The sequence below is a fragment of the Lepeophtheirus salmonis genome, chromosome 4, assembly GCF_016086655.4.
Source record: "Lepeophtheirus salmonis chromosome 4, UVic_Lsal_1.4, whole genome shotgun sequence".
NCBI lineage: Eukaryota > Metazoa > Arthropoda > Copepoda > Siphonostomatoida > Caligidae > Lepeophtheirus > Lepeophtheirus salmonis.
The window spans coordinates 27,010,616-27,027,728 of NC_052134.2; the positions used below are offsets into that span (position 1 = coordinate 27,010,616).

General features: G+C 30.2%; 1 protein-coding gene across 2 annotated transcripts in view; it reads right to left on the reverse strand.

The window, feature by feature from the left end:
- Window positions 1-3,393: 3,393 nt before the first annotated feature.
- LOC121116740 (high affinity cAMP-specific and IBMX-insensitive 3',5'-cyclic phosphodiesterase 8A) overlaps window positions 3,394-17,113 on the reverse strand; it is a 62,184-nt gene continuing 48,464 nt past the window's right edge. For both annotated transcript variants that reach the window (XM_071887766.1, XM_071887765.1), the window contains 9 exons: window positions 13,610-13,884; window positions 11,272-11,330; window positions 8,912-9,315; window positions 8,719-8,855; window positions 6,578-6,876; window positions 6,270-6,517; window positions 4,509-4,984; window positions 3,871-4,448; window positions 3,394-3,734 (listed from right to left, as the gene is read on the reverse strand). In XM_071887766.1, coding sequence (XP_071743867.1) covers window positions 3,547-3,734; window positions 3,871-4,448; window positions 4,509-4,984; window positions 6,270-6,517; window positions 6,578-6,876; window positions 8,719-8,855; window positions 8,912-9,315; window positions 11,272-11,330; window positions 13,610-13,884 — 2,664 coding nt within the window. In that variant the 3' untranslated portion in view covers window positions 3,394-3,546. The remainder of the gene's footprint in view (window positions 3,735-3,870; window positions 4,449-4,508; window positions 4,985-6,269; window positions 6,518-6,577; window positions 6,877-8,718; window positions 8,856-8,911; window positions 9,316-11,271; window positions 11,331-13,609; window positions 13,885-17,113) is intronic.

Below are 17,113 nucleotides of genomic sequence, written 5' to 3' on the forward strand. Positions count from 1 at the left end.
AACCTTAATTTAATGTCTGACAAACTGTTGAGTTGATTGGAGGATTGAAACACGTCTATTTGTTTATTTAATAATTCCACTTATTTACTGAGTCTTGTTTCAGAAGAATTCTAATTTATCTATCACAAGATTATGGAGTGTGTTTCGGGCACAAAGATTGAGTGAACTATATCTTTTTCAGTTTCTTCTTTTTAATAGGCCATGACATGTAGAACAGGAGGATTTGTTATCCTATAGGTCGTCTTCAAAGTCTTTCTTCAAAAAAATAATAAAGCGTCCATACGTGGATTCTAGTAGATCTCAATCCTTTCTACAGATATCTTTAATCCATAGCCTCCAAAGATTCGGAGTGTCGATTCTCAATAAGGATGAAAGTAGACTAATACATACAATAGGCCTCGTTTATAAGTGCTATATACGTAGTAAAGTTATATGATGATTTTTAAATTGAGCTTAGCAAGGTATAATTTCGTAGTAAAAAGCTAATTTCCCTTTGTAAATGTGCAGAAAAAGAAGATTTATTGATATAATAAAAATAGGTTCGTAAATGCATCTTAATGTATCTTAAATTCATTGTGTGTGTCTAAATCCAAAAAATGTTGTATTTAATATTATAGGGTTATCTATAATATTGTTGCAAGAAAATGTGCATTTCATTTCTGTATTCAGGCTGAAATATTATTTATACTGCACTAATTTTTTTTTTGTGATGGTATTTAAAAAATCAAATACATATTCTTATTTAAACTGGAGTCTTGAATGTATTATTATACGTTTTTATTGGTTTATATAATAAACCAATAAATTATTTTCTAAATCATAGATGTTGTCTTATTAAAACCCTATACTTGTTCTAAGAATATAATCTCTATGTATATCAAGATACTTCACTTTGTTCCTTGACCTATCTCCATATCATGCCAAATATCAAAGGTTTATTTATTGAAGGTTTACCCTCAGCAAAAGCGAGGTTGTGTGATTTCAATCTCTCTTCATTAGATCATCTACAATCAACTCGGATGTCGATCCCCAATTCTACTCTGAGTCCAACAAGGACTTACAATTATAACTCTAAAACAAATCGTCAGGGTTACGCTCCATCTTTTATAAGCACACACGTTCAGTACCTAGAGTTGTTTTCTGACAAATTTGACCTTGATTTAGTCGATATCAAGTAGCTACTTGTCATATGATTGCGCAATGTCACGCGTTCTGAAATATGGATATCTTACTCAAAAATTGAGTTTCTGTTGCTTCGTAAAAAAATTTCAGAAGTATTAAGTAGTTTGACTCAAATTGGGCATCACTTTCATAGGAAAGTATATCCTGAGCATAACCGATTGACTTTTCAAGAATATCGCTCTTTCCGTATTTTTGTTGCGCCTATCGTAATGCGAAACTTCGTATAAAACTTTAAATGCATAAATCATAAAAATAAAAAAAATATCTGGAATATTACAGCTGGTAGGAGAAAATTAAACTAATCAGCCTAAAATATACCATGTCAGGTACAAACGATCAAATTTGAAGTATATTGCTCCAAACATTTTTATGTACCATTCATTCATTTTAATGACGGACGGTATTTTTTTCACATGTCAATAAAATTAGGGAGTAGACGTAATATTTTTTTAAATTTATTTTTTAATATTTTGGTATAAGAAATAGTATAAATTAGGTATCAATTTAAAGCTTCTTAAATTTCAAATAAAAATATATTCAAATGAAGCCTGTAGTCCTTTTCTATCAATAAATATTGCTATCTGAAGCAAGGAATTTATCAAAAAGTGTGAATTTTCTATTCAGTTTATCACATGATACATATTTTTTAAACGGCCATTGCGCATAAGTTATAGAAGAAACAACTGAACAAACAGTTTTATTTTAAAGTCTTGGCCACTATCTATCATTTGTATCAAGGTATCTATGAGGATTCGTGACGGGTCATGTTGATCCATTTATACCTACGAATTAAAAATTTGGGAAATCTATGTAGTCTATCTACAGAAGGTTGTGTACTATCGGGTCTAGTTCGACACCGAACATAAACACACTTGTTTACCATAATGAATGAATTATTTTATTATTACAAGATTAATGTCTTTTAAATGAAAATAATATCATTTGAATGAAACTGATACTATATAATCTTGTACAAACAAGAACTGAAGTTGATACTTTATTTTTTAAGGGCAAATTTTATCCGTTTAAATAATTAGTTCAATCATTTTTTGACGATTTACTTTAGAAAACCTTTTAAAAAATATCTACTTTGATTTGGAGCTGTGAACGTGAAGTGAGTCCATCATTTTCACCTCAAAAACATTTTTTGGGGATTTAAAATGCTAACCCAAAATGGAAGAGCGAAATAATACACCACGTCATATTGTTAAAAAACTACAACAACGACAAAATATTACTTATATTACTTTTATAATTAGACAAAGATCATACGAGCTTACCAACAGGAACTTGTCATAAAAATTGATGTTCATTCCTGGATTCCCTGTATTAATAGTTTGTGTCTTATCAACCTCGTCAAGACACAACAATATGTAATATTATGTAGTAAGAAAAGAAGTTAACTACTCTGGAGTTGAATGATAATGACAATAGCTTAGGAAAATGGAATTATTAGCAATTCCCAAAAAGCGGGCCAGCTAAAAAATACACACGATTTACATCACTACAATGTAAGCAAAATACACAAGTAAATAAATAAAAGGATAATTATTGACTATTTGTCCCTAAATCACAATATAAAGGCTTAACATTACAAATGCATCACTCTGACCACCAATGAATCTATTTATTAAATTCCGTTACTAAATAATTTTAAAAAAACCCCTCAAAATTCGATATATAATAAGTCCACATACATATATTTATAGATCAATTGAGGTATAACATACATATAACCATATAAAATATTTCTTTAGTTATGTTTAAATTTATATTGTTAATTATAATATTTGATCTTAGTTAGGCCAGCAATTTGTTAGAACATTTGATAACTATTAATATGTTTTATAACAAAATCTTATATTAAAAAAATTAAATAATAGTAATAAGAGATTAACTTAATTTACAAAAGAAACAATTAATATATATATATATATAATTCTGGGACAATAAAAAAAAAAAAAAAAGTCAGCCTTAGTACATAACATGATGTCAGATTGTATCTGTTTTCTTCGTACGTTTTTTTAAATATAACTTTAGAATTAAAAATTTTTTTTATTGAAGACAATGGTCCCTTAAAGTTTTTATATGATTTACATATGTATAATAAGCAAATGTGATTTATATTTTCATTGTGTCTGTTTTAAAACTATCATTTATGTATTTTTCACTCAAAAAAGCGAACCCATTACTAAAATTAAGTTAGGCACGTTTCAAGAGAAAACGTATTTTTATTTTAAAATTAACAACTAAGAATTGTGCAATGTAAATGCGTTAAATTCATGACAAAAAAACAACAACAACGATTAGGCACCAGGAAGCTCACACATAGACACGCAAAATGTTTATAAGTTGTGACTTAAATTATGTAGGTATGTCTTCATCTTCTTCCCTAATATCCTCTTTTTCTGATGCAGACTTGGAACGATTAGAACTTTTAACTTCTTCTTCGGATTGCAAGTCCTTGGCATTTTCCTCTTCTTCCGCCTCTTGTTTCCAATAATTATAATTAAACTGAATTATGTCCACTAGTTTATGAAAGTCATCAAAATCTGTAAAAGAACCACAATTATTAGACTTAACGAATAAGTTTATATAATTGAGATATGCGTGGTAATACAAAGTGAATGTAAAATACCAACTTAAAGAAACATATAATAATAATATTTGTTAAAAAAAACACTTAACTGTTTAAACAATCAAACATATCATTAATGAAAAAATCATAAAATCCAATTTGTGATTTTGTAATAGAACAAGTGGCACGATCAAATTGGGGCATAACAACAGTGAGACCCAATCTTTTTTCGTCGTCTGTTTGACTAAAATATTCTTCTGCAATGCGGAAGGCCCATACTTTGCATATATGGAGGGGACGAGCTGGATTTGCAACATCAGCACATTTAATAAGCATGCGTTTAAGAATAGCTACGTTTTCAGGTGTATTTGGAACTCCACTAAGAACAGCATCACTTCCATCAGTGGCAACCACATCAGAAACAGAGCATTCACCACTTTCAATAGTGTTAAACACAGATGCAAATTTGTTGACGTGAACAAAATGTTTGGACATATCAGTTGCCAAAACTAAATCAATAACTCCTTGTCGAATTAATTTATAGGAATCTTTATCCAGATTTTGAAAAATATTAACCCTCTTATCTGATTGAGTGAGTTTGAAACCTAAAGAGGCGTGATGGTTTTCAAGAACCGTGATGTCGTTGTATAAATTTGCCAGTCCATTACCAGAATTGCACAGAAAAGCACTGGAAAATGAAATAAATTACTATTAGGTACATAATATTTTGTTTAAAAAATGAACTTGCCTATTTCTTCCAGGATGATCTACATCATGAATGACAGCTGCAATGAGACAAATGGCTTCATCTACACCGTCACAATACTCTTTGACTCTAGGAGACTCAAGGAAATAGGCAACTGCATGAAGTACATCGGCAGCGTGAGTAGAGTTGTGATAGGAAATATCTGCATTGTAATTTGCTTCAATAAGAGTAAGCCAATTTTGAAGCGTGGACTCTGAGCAATTGAGAGTTTTGTGAATTTGAAATCGAAGAAAAACAGTCATGCCAAGCCAAACAAGACATCTCTTATTTGTTAACTTCTCTAGTTCTAAAATATTAAATTCCCACTTTGAGCTATTTTCAAGGAGATGGCGAGTTGCCACAGGGGAATTATCGAAATTAGGAAGACTTGTTCGATGAATAGAGGTATTTTTTGTATTGGAAACTGCCACAGGATCTGTTGATCCTCTTCTTTGTGTAAGAGCATCTCTTGTTGAATTCTACAGGAATAAATACATATGGATTGTACTAAAGTATCAAATGATTAATTCATGATTATAACATGCTCCATGCATATTAAAAAAATGAGAATAATTCATAACAATGACATGAGTATATTATAGAACCTTTTTTTAAAGGAGATATATAATTATAAAATAATTCGGTTGAATCATGTTAAGCTACCGATATAAAAATGTTATCATATTATATGCATAACATTAATGAATCAACCCAATTACTCAACTGTAAAGGCCAAACAAAAAGGATTATAAAAAACGTAGAAACTTTAAGATTCAATAGATAAATTGGATGTAAAAGTTTAAAAATGCATGCATATTTGAATATGTGTAAAACATAAAAGCAATCATCAGAAACAAAACACACTATGAAATGAATCATTTTAAAGAAGAAATATTGATGTCCCATGAGGATATAATATTTCCTCAAATACTGCGTGTATAATTCCTGAAGAGGTTTAAGAAAATATCATTCAGCATTCAATTTAAATGTCTTTCCTATCAAAGCAAATTTATGGATGGAAAGTTCATTTATATACGAATTAGGAACCTAGTTTGGAATTTGTTGTATAAACATTTTCTTCGTCTTAAAATGGATTATTTAATTAATTATTAAAATAAAATTTGTATTAAAATAGTCACTAATTACACCCCATCAATATATCCATCATCCATGATGGAATGTTCAATTATTGCATGATCCTCATCCCAAGTATTCTAAATCCTTCATTTAAAACTATTCATCTCATTTTTGGGTTGCAACTTGTACAGTTTGTTCATACAAGATGCAACTTGTCCACAGTATGGATTTGCTATCAGTCTAGTCAATGATGAAAGGAATAAAAGGTCACTATTATATGGGATTTTATGCATTAGCCTGTTTTTTAAAGGAAAACAATACAATTCCGTGATTGTTTTTGTTTTTAAAAGCAAAAAAAACCAAAAAAAAAAACCCACCAACTTATTTTTATTTATAAATAAAAGTCACTAATTGTTAAATTAATTTGAAAGATGATTTAAATAGGAGGAAGGAATTTACACTCAATACAATGATTGCATGACACAAATAAAACAAACTTACTCTTCCCCCTGACCGAAGTAGACCTGACCTTTATACTCTGTCTGTAAACGATGGAGCTACTACGAGCCAAAACTGTAATAGGTTTTGGCCCTTGCTACAAATATAAACAATACCGTGTCGTAAAAAGTATGAAATAACTAAATATGTATGTATGTAATTTATATGCAGAATGCACGTCTAACTTACAGATAAAAGAGCTCCAAGAAGATCTGTTGCAACAGGATCAGGCCTCTTTTTGATTCCATCTTTAGAAAGTTCTGGAGAAAAGAGATCTGTAGTTCCAGTTGTGGCTTGCAGAATTTCTATTACTTTATCAAGTTCACTAACAATGGAAGCCGGAGATTTTTCCTGTACTGAGAGGATAATGTTGATTATTTTAGTTATAGGAGCTTCAATTGACATTCCAGGTAAAATGGAACCACTCTGTCGTCGTCCTATGAATAAAAATATCATATGTCCATATATATTTTTAAAGTCTTGTAGATTAACAATACCTGAATGATAATTACCACTCGCCATGCTGGTGGAAACTACTTCAGTGCAATGATTTTCATGCAGTTGCTGTTTCAAAGCTTTCGATGAATGGGCAGTACTACTTAAATGCTTCAGGTGGTGTTGCGATATTTGACAAGAGGACGAGTTACTATGATTGTTATTGGTATTATTGCTACAAGAGCTGCTTTTTGTATTGTTCATAGTGTTATAGTTGTTGACAATAGCCGACGAGGATGAAGGGATTGGCGGCACAGAGAGATTAGGGGTTTTTCTTACATATATCACGTGATCAGAGTTTCTAAAAAGAACAATGATTTATGCATATATAATTATGTAGTTACGTACGTATTTGCAAATACATTTATGTATATAAGTGTGACCAACCGTCCTCGAAGGAGGTAAAGACAAAATATGATCTTCTCAATTTATCTTTTTGAATAACAGACCAGTAATAGAAATATACAAACACCATTGTAACACTGTTGAAACATCTTAGGTGTATAGTTATATAATTAACCTCATAAAAATGTAGACATTATAATGTTTGCAATCAATTATTAATAGCCATTTTGATATAGGTTTTATATATTGCAAAAAAAAACCCCAAAATCAAACAGTGAAAATCGGTTTAAATATTCAACAATTTGTACTCAGTTGAAAGTTAAATTTGTACTATTTTATATACTTTGAATTGTATATTTTGCTCATTCTAAAAACCATATTCATAGGTTGGTAGGAATTGTTTTGATTGATAAATTGATTCCTAAAGTCTATGATTTGTGACCAGAGACGTCTGCCGGAAAAGGGTACTACAACCCTCTTTCTGTGGAATCCTTCAGTGACATAAGTCTGGGAATAATTTTTATCAACCTATTATCATCTATTTTCATAAAATTAGTACATGCCTTGAAGTCAGGGAGGGTTTTAGGGGGCATTTCCCCCAGGCTCTGATTGGGACCCCGAGCTGGATACATATATTTTTAAATGTAAATATATATACAAAAAAAAGGAAAGTAAGAAACAAGACATTTTTCCTTGCCTCAGTTCCCACTAAAGCTATAATAGGCTCTGTTTGAAGTCTGATTGATGTCAAAAAGGAAATCAAACTATTTAGTTTGAAAAAGAAGAAGAGTTTACTCAGTACAAAATGTAAAAATATACATTGTATACATATAGTTATATTGTTCAAAAAAAAAAAAAAAAAAAAAAAAAACACAACAAGAGACATGTTATTTTAAATTGGATTAAGAGCTTTACCAAAATAAAATTAACTATTTCGTATTTTATATTAGTTTTTTAATTACTAAATACAAATAAAAAAGTAAATATAAGGCTATTACAATAGACAACCAGAGATGTCCGGAGAGGGTGGCCTGTAGGGGCTGTAGTCCCCCCCCTCAATTAAGGAATGTTTGTTTTTTACTGCAAAATTTAATATTTGAAAAAAAATTTCAGGCAATTTAATATTAAAAAATTAATTTTTTTCCAAAAAAGTTATAATTTTATTGTTAACAAATATGGATTTTTGAAATTTATCTCCAAAAAAATTAACTTTTTATGAACTGTGGATTTTTGAATTTTTTTTTCAAAAAAAATAATTTTTGGATTATTTTAAAATCTAAAAACCCTACCCCTCCCAAAATATAATATTGTAGACATCTTTTTTTTATCGTTATTGACCCATGCAAAAAAAAAAAAGAAGGAAGTATGCGTCAGGTCAATACTGACAAATGATGGATAAAATAATAAATTGTATTTTAATTAGTTTTTAAGTGTATATATCTAAAACATTAGTTGTATATATTGTTTGGTGGGAGTTTAAATAAAAGAATCAAGTTGATTTACTTCAGTCAGTAGCTAGTTTAAATAGCTCTTAGATAAAGTAATATATTGACATTAATTTCCCCAAAAAATAATATAAAACTCAATTGGAAATGAGTTCAGCTAACTTTTTAAATTAATCTTATTGATGCAAGAAACCCTTTTCCCTCTATATACTTGGTTGTTGATATATAATTTTAAGTGGATTCAATAATCAGAGCCAGGTCAAGTTTGATACTCTTTTGGCCCTCCTGACAATATAGTGCCTAATGCAGTCATCAATATAATTCTCCTGAATACACAATAAAAGGAAAATTACCTTCGTGAAGAAAATGAAATGGGAATGATTTTTGTGTCTAAAGCGAGGTAATCACCAGATTTTCTTCGGCAATTTAGAGGCCCTTCCCATACTTTCCCAGTGTCCAACTTTTGTTTAATCACATCATCGGCGTCATCCTAAAAAAATTCACATAGAATTTCAAATGATGCATTTAGAGCATTTGTGGACTTACAGATAGAGGAGGTTCTAAAGTTGATTTTGTTGGTAAGAGGTTATTTGAGGAAGATGAAGAAGAATCACAGGAAATGGGATTTGAATTTTGTTTCGTGGATTGATAGTCCCATATGCATTTGTTATTTAGTTCCTCTTGTGAAAATCCAAGCACTTTCTGGGCAGTAGGATTTCCATAGATAAGCCGATTTTGTTTATCTGTTATTTGAACAATGTCTTGGCATGATTCAAGAGCTGTGAGAACACTCTCAGAACAGTTGAGTTTTATGTTTGTGTCTACATCATTATGTAGGAGGAGAACAAGTTCATTCATCCAATAACCTCGACTTCCACTATCAATGAGAACTCGATCGAATCCAGCACGAAGATGTGAAGCGACAATTACTTCTTCATGTTCAATAAAACTGCAATTCATTTTTAGATATATTAATATAAAAAATGGGCATAAGGATGCTACGAATATGTACTAAAAATATCTATTTGCATGAAATTTTACAAATCAAAATATATCGGACCTTTATGAAGTATTTCTAAGCCTTTCTTCCAAAAAGAAACATAAAAAAGGCTCATTCTTCCCAATTATGGAGTTATTACTCACTAATTGTTGGGAATTGTTCACAGCTTAACAAGAGATAATTCGAATGCAACTAATATATGTTAAGAACACTGATTATGAGGAAAAGGCAACAGCTTACAAAAACGCAGTTTAAATTTTTATTCTAGTAAGATAACGCCAGGCCAGGTTTTAAAAATGATAAGAAATCAAAAAAAAGAAAAAGTAAAAACAAGATTAAAATTGTATCTTTTCTATATATATATGTACAAAAAAAGAATAAATTTTTTTATTTGTAATGTTTTTTAGATTATTGAGACGGGATTGTGATCTTATATCGTATGCAAAAACACATCTAGTATACACGTAAATGAATCTGCATTTTAAATAAGGTAAATTTCCGTACGTTCGACAACCAAAGATTTATCCGGTATATCTAGAGTGTTTTATTATTTTTTATATAGACTAATCCAGGAGACAGGAGATTTATTGGTGAATATTGTCATTGCGGAATTAGTTTAAGAAAATGGGAGTCTTTAGATACTCACATATTACTATTATTATCAGACCAGAATTGCAGTTCAAAAACTTGCTTAATGGGTAACTTGGGTAATGGTCATCATCATACCTTAAGTTATTTGTACATAAGTCATCAGACTAATGTGTTCAATAATTAGAATGATCCATAATTATTAACCTTTATTTAAAATTCCCAATTGAAACTTATTGGACTATATTGCGCTTAACTAAACACTCATCAATTATTAATATATTCTTATATTATTTCATTTATTTAAAATTAACATACAGTGTGCATAAACAAATCGTACCACGCCAATTAGAGCACCATAAACTTATTATTACTTGCAATCCACATTAAATTATTGAAAAGAAATGATTGCTGTATTGTTGGTTACAATGCGTCAACAAACAACGAAAATGGATGCAAAAAGGCAACGGATTGAAGTAAAGGAGGTCGTAAACATTACGAATTGCTCTTTTGAGCTTCTCCATAGGGTCAAAAGGCTCATTAATAGTGTCTATAGCCTCTCTAGGAAGACATGAAGTGGAGAACACAACGATATTGTCACTGAAGACTTCTTGACCGATGTGGCATTTGAAATTGCAGCCTCGCCAACCAAGAGGTAATGAAGAGGCTGTGAAACCTTGGTTGAATACCAACTATCGAAAAGGGATTGCTGTTGGCAACAAGACAACAACTCGAGCTTGGTGCAAGGAAAACTTCACCAATTTCTGTCTTCCAAACTTGTGGTTGCCCTCATCATCGAACTGCTCGCCACTCAACTACACAATATGAGGCTTCGTGGAGAGTCTGCAAAGTCCCCTCCCCTCATTTTTGATTCACTGAAGACCTCCGTTGAGAAAGAGTGGGTTGATATGCCCAATGACTACGTTATCAACTTGTACAAGGCCTTCAGACCCAGACTAGAGGTCATGGTGGCCGCAGAAGGATCGCATTTTGAGAAATAATTGTTATATTATAAGGTAAAATTATTTAAAAAAACAAAAACAAAACCAACAACTCCAGATATTATATACATGTGGTTCTTGATGGTACGATTTGCTTAGGTACACTATAAGCATATTGCAGTATATTGTTATAATGTAACCAATCCAGTCATAATAAATAATCCCCATACGGATTAAAAAGCTTTGGAATCCTTTTTAGCAAGTTTTAAATTGATATGAGATATTTAAATACCATACGTCAAGGACTTTGTAATTTTAAACAGATTATTTATGTGTATTCTACGTGACTAATGTAATACATTATTGCTTGCTTACCTTTTTTTTAACTACGCCAACTACAACAATATTATTTCCATAAGGACTCTGACGAACATGCCTGCAATAAGAACAAAAACATAGTATAGTTTATCAACATTCAACTTCTATCTACATTGAGCAACTGGTATAATAAATATAGTGTGTAAAATGAATAAAAAGACGACGAAATAGAAGAATAACCCCAAGATTCTTCAATAAATTCCTTGAGTGTGGATATATTATATAGGGAGGCAGAGGCAAAAAACCTGTTTAAATAATAATAAACTATCTTGTTGTTTTTTTTGTTCCTTTTGTTGCAAAGTGAAAATAGTTCTCCCCATAGCATGGCACACTCAGTCATAATAAAAAGTGCCATGATTATTTTAAAGTCCTACTACTTACTACACACATCATACTCCATTAATAGTTGTTTCATGATTGTATAAATATATTCAGACATATACTTCTTCGTTATTCAAGGAAAGGATTTAATACAAATCATATTGCTTCCTATTATGTACTACACTAGAGAGACTCATGGGGTTAATGCCATAACTACGGGGCATTAGGCCAAAACGATGCTTGTGTCTCCCTCAACTGAATTACAATTTAAACTGAATTCTACTAAAACTGTAGAATTTGGACTACATTCTAAATTATTGTGCTTATTTTTAAATGTTCCCTTTCTATGACCTGTGATTACTGAGAGGTTTAATACTAATTTAAATGTTAAATATATTGTAAAACTATACTTTAATTTCAAATTTCGGACTTTTATATTAAGATATTTAAAAAATTTCAAGAAATAAAAATTCATCTTAGGCTAGTCAATCGGTAAAGAAAAATAATAGTAATAGAATAAGGGTTTGTTTACGAGACTGCGTCGGTTACATACATATTAGCAGTTCAATTTATTTCTTTAATGTTTATCCGTTTTTAGCGTTCCATTCATAAATTATAAAAAATAAATTGGGCTTACAAGTCACATGTAAGGCTGTATTGGTAAGTTGAGGTATACTTTCCAATAAAAGCTTACTGAAATAAAATTATACAGCTGATAAAAGTTTTTATTTTAAGAGTAATCATAGTTTGGAACGAATTATAAACTATACAACAAATTCATGTTGCTAAAATCTTATCAAGTGAACTAATAAATTAGTTTTGCTTCATTTGGTTCAAATAGGGTGTTAAGAGCAAGGAATCATGCTTCTATTTGTAAGGTAGATTGATAATGAATAATTTTAACATAGTCAAATTTCATATGTAACAATATATACGCATTTGGTCCTAGCTAAACTCCATCAAATAAAATGTTTAACGCCACATCAATGCATTCGTTGTACTTTAACGTTCAACTACTTTGCAGATATCACACTATAAATGGACCCGACATAGTCTTGCTTTCAAAAATGTAAAGTCGGATAATATTTTATCGACTCCAAATCGGATTTTTAAAATGTTTAATAACTTCATTCAAATCACGTAATAATGGGTTCAATATTTCAAAAGTATCTTTTCTTTTTTAGCATACCTAATCAAACTTATTTCATTAAAAAAACTGAGGAAGAGATACATTTTTTTGGGTATAAATTTCATGATTTCACTGCTAGTTTTTAAAAGTCAACTTAACTATACTTAAAAACAGTACCAATAAATATGTTATAACAGATTTAAAGCTATATACAACCCCTTTTAATGTCACGAGCCTCTATTATCTCATGTTTGGGTGTTTGAAAGCATGAACTAAATCATACTGCTATATGATGATCTTTGAATTCAATTTTAATTTTAAACTGATTTAAATATTGTATGATTTCATATAAGAGAACATAATAACTATAAAATTCTATAAATTGATCACATACATTTTAAAATATAAAATGCCCACCCTTAATTTTATAGGAAATTTCAAAAGAAGTTATGAAGACATCCTTGAAAGAGACTATTTTTTTTATTCAACATTGATCGTGTAAGAGAGTTCAATTTTAAGAGTACACACAGAGAAAATGATTAAAACGGAATACCAAAATCCGATTTTTAGCGTTCCATTAATTGAATGTGCGTTCCACTAAACACCCTTTGATTCGGCAGCCTGCATATATGAATTTTATTAGTATTGAGAATAGGTCCAAGACCGATGAATATATATATATATATTTTTTTCAATTCAGTCTTAAGTGACTTTTTTCTAGGCCGAAGTTGGACGGAATTAGTTAAAATTGTTGGACTTTTAAAATAAAAAGCACCACTAATTTTATGAATATTTAAAAATGAATTATGAGCTATACAGATTCCTTTTATTAATGAGACTTCCTTTTAAAGATAAGTCCATATGTAATTTATAATAAATTCTCTTACTTTGCCAATGCTTCAGCATCAATGTTTCTAGGATGTCTTGAATCTAATAGAACGAGATGAGGTGTAGAGGATAGACCGTTATTGAGAGCCTGAATGGCTGTTTCTGTACTAAAAGTCAGAACAGACTCCACTCCAAGTCTCTCTAAAGCCCATTTAGCGGCATTGTATTGTGGACTGTGTTTCGGCAGTGCAACAATAGCTCTTATTTTCGGCCTTCGAAGTCGGAAATTGCGGTAGTTGATACATTCAGACTGACGCCAAATTGTTCCTAGAGCCTGAAAAGAAAAAAAACTTTATTGAAAAACTTATTTAGTATGTATATATTTGATTTATTCAATTTCTCAAGTAGGACTTGAAGAGACTGTCAAATTAAAATTCATCAAAGGGATTGCGATGATTTATGTATGTTGAAGAAGGAGAGAGATGTATGAAGAAGGATTAATGACATGATTTTTGAATGGATGGAGAACAACATGTACATAATATATTAAAATTAAGCCTAGTTCAATATTCAATATTGTACATAGATTTCATATTCTACTCCCCTCAAACTCTTAGCCTTTGTTTGTTTACAAAGTATATAGATACATATGTTGAGATCTTTCAAGTATCCACGTGCATACATAGATGATGAAGTAGCTAATAATAAATATAATTTAGAATAGGTCAAATTGTTACTAATGGAAAAAATTGAAACAAAAAAACACTCCGAAAAACAAGAACATATGCATTTATTATGTTGTACATATGCAAGAAGATCCTTCTGTAAATAGGCAAATTTACAGAAAAAATATATAAATAATTCCTTTATATATATTATATACCTATATAAATAGATATAACTTAATGTACAAGCTGATATATATGTATCTACAAGGTGTACGAAAAGTTTTGAAATATTATTATGATGAAATTTAAAAAGTTTCGTAGGCTTTTTCTTTTCTTTTTGTAAACATCCGGTTCGAACTTTTTGGTGCGATAGTTTTAGAAGTTGAGGTCAGGTATTTAGATATAATTAAATACTCTTAAGTGCAAAATAGTAGTCAAAAGAAAGGAGGTTGCCCTTCTAGTCCACGGCGGTCACATCAACATGCTCTCAGTCTGTAACCAGACAGTCTGCAGAGTCAAGAAACGACTTGGAGCTGGAAATAAAATGAAAAGACACACATTAAAGTGATTGACCAACCTCACTAACTCAACAAGCTACCCAAGAGGCATTTGAAGCCAAACCAAGAATGAAATTGACTCGAGCTTGCCAAGAAAAAAGGCATTGCTAGGTCAAAAGCCGTAAAATTGATTGTCCTTAAAGTTACAGAAACTACTTTTACTTAGTCAAGTACAAAAAAATTATTCCAGAATTATCTTAAACATCATGAAAACAGGGCCATTTTATTCAGTGAGGAAAAAACCTTCACTGTTGATCCTTTTATAAATTGGCAAATGGTAGATTTTAAACTATTGATAAATCCGTAGCAAACGAGATCCCGAGAGAGAAACTCCATTCCTGAGCATCTGGTTGCTCAATCAGAGAATGTTTATGATGTTGGTCTGACCACTTAAGAGTATTTAATCATAAATAAACAGCTGATCTCATTTCTAAAACTATTGCAACAACATGTTCAAACCGGGTGTAAAAAAAAAAAAAACCTGCAAAAGTACTTGAATTTTCATTTTAATAACATTACAAGACTTTTTGAAAACCCAGGATAAATTTCTTTTTTTTATTAAATAATAATAAGATCTTCCAAATTGAAAGAAATTAATTTAATAAATTGAGTGAGAAAAACGGAGTGAGTTGCTAGCAACTCAAGGATATTGTTGCAATTGATTTTCAATGACGTTTGATTGTCAATGAGCTCTCCATCTCCAGTGATTGACAACTTATAGGATTATACAGTCGACAATTTAATGTAAATATATAATTTCATATAAAGCGTGACATCAGAATTTTAAAGTCAGTCATTTTGAAGGGATCATTGACCAAATTTCATAAGAATAAAAACCCACACATTGCTTTAATTATGAAAATGTTGAATTATTGATGGAACAATAGGAAAAATAAAGTATGATATTTTAAGTTTTAATCCTGTGTTTTGTATCGTTTAGCCAAGAAAATTGAATTCTTGACCAATTTTCCTCAAAAAAGACAGTTTTTGCGTGACAAAAATCCCAATTTTGTAGACCTATAGAATCTACAATGTATATTGAAATATATATATTTATCTTCAAATGATGGATAGTGGCCAAGACTTTAAAACAAAACTGTTTGTTCAGTTGTTTCTTTATTAATTTTTTGGAGCTATATACTTGAAAATTTGATCGTTTGTACCTGAAATAATACATCTTAGGCTGATACATTTAATTTTCTCCTACCAGCTGCAATATTTCAGAATTTTTTTTACGATTTACGAGAAATTCTGCATTACGAGAGATTGCAACAAAAATACGGAATGAGCGACATTCTTGAAAAGTTAATTAATTATGCCCAAGATATACTTTTCTATGAAAATGATGCCTAATTTACTTAATATATCTGATTTTTTTTTTTTTTTACGAAGTAAAATAAACTCAATTTTTGTGTAAAATATCCATTTTTTGGAACGCGTGATATTGCACAATCATATGACCAGTAGCTACTTAATATTGACTAAATCAAGGTCCAGTTTGTGACAAAACAACTACAGGTTCTCAAAACCAAAAGGTATTTGACTAACTGATTTACTTGTAGAACTTGAAAGTGCTGAAGATATATTTCTATTTCCGTCAGATTAGATAAACCTTTACAAAAATGAGTATATCAAAAAACCCATTCTATATTTTGGTTTAGAATCATGTTTCACTTATAAGAATTCGATACTTGATATTTCCCAATTTTGGCAGTGAAACCGGGTTCGAATCTTAAACCAAGTCATATATGTGTGTATATTGAATTATTATTCAGTAAGTGCTGGGAATTTTTTTTCTCATCTTCGCACTAGCTAATTTGAATTTAACTAACTTACGTACAGAACACTAATTGGGGAAAAAGAAACAGAAAAATCGAGAGCCGGTAAAAAAAAAAAATACAGTGTACATTTATATGTAGGTGAAATAAAATCATGTAATCCATGCAGAACAAAATTGATTGTACAACTTTAGTCTTTTTAAATTTTTGAAGTCATCAACATGGGATCCATGTCATTATTATTTAAAAGTCACTTATTTTGAATTTTTAACTATCCCGTCTTTTTTATCCCAATTTTTTATACTGCTGATGACTTGAATAATTTTAAAAAAAAACTAATTTTAACAATAAATTTTGTTTAGGATAGATTAGATTTTTGAAAATCAAACTAATAGATGGTTTTGCGATAATAAATTATTATAGATATTCAGAACACGATAAATGTTTTAAGTCCTTCTCTTTGTCTAACATATAATGGCATCTAAATACATGGTAATAATTAATTAACTATCTACAAGCTACTGCTTGTAGATAATTTAATAAAACGTACTAAGCTGCTC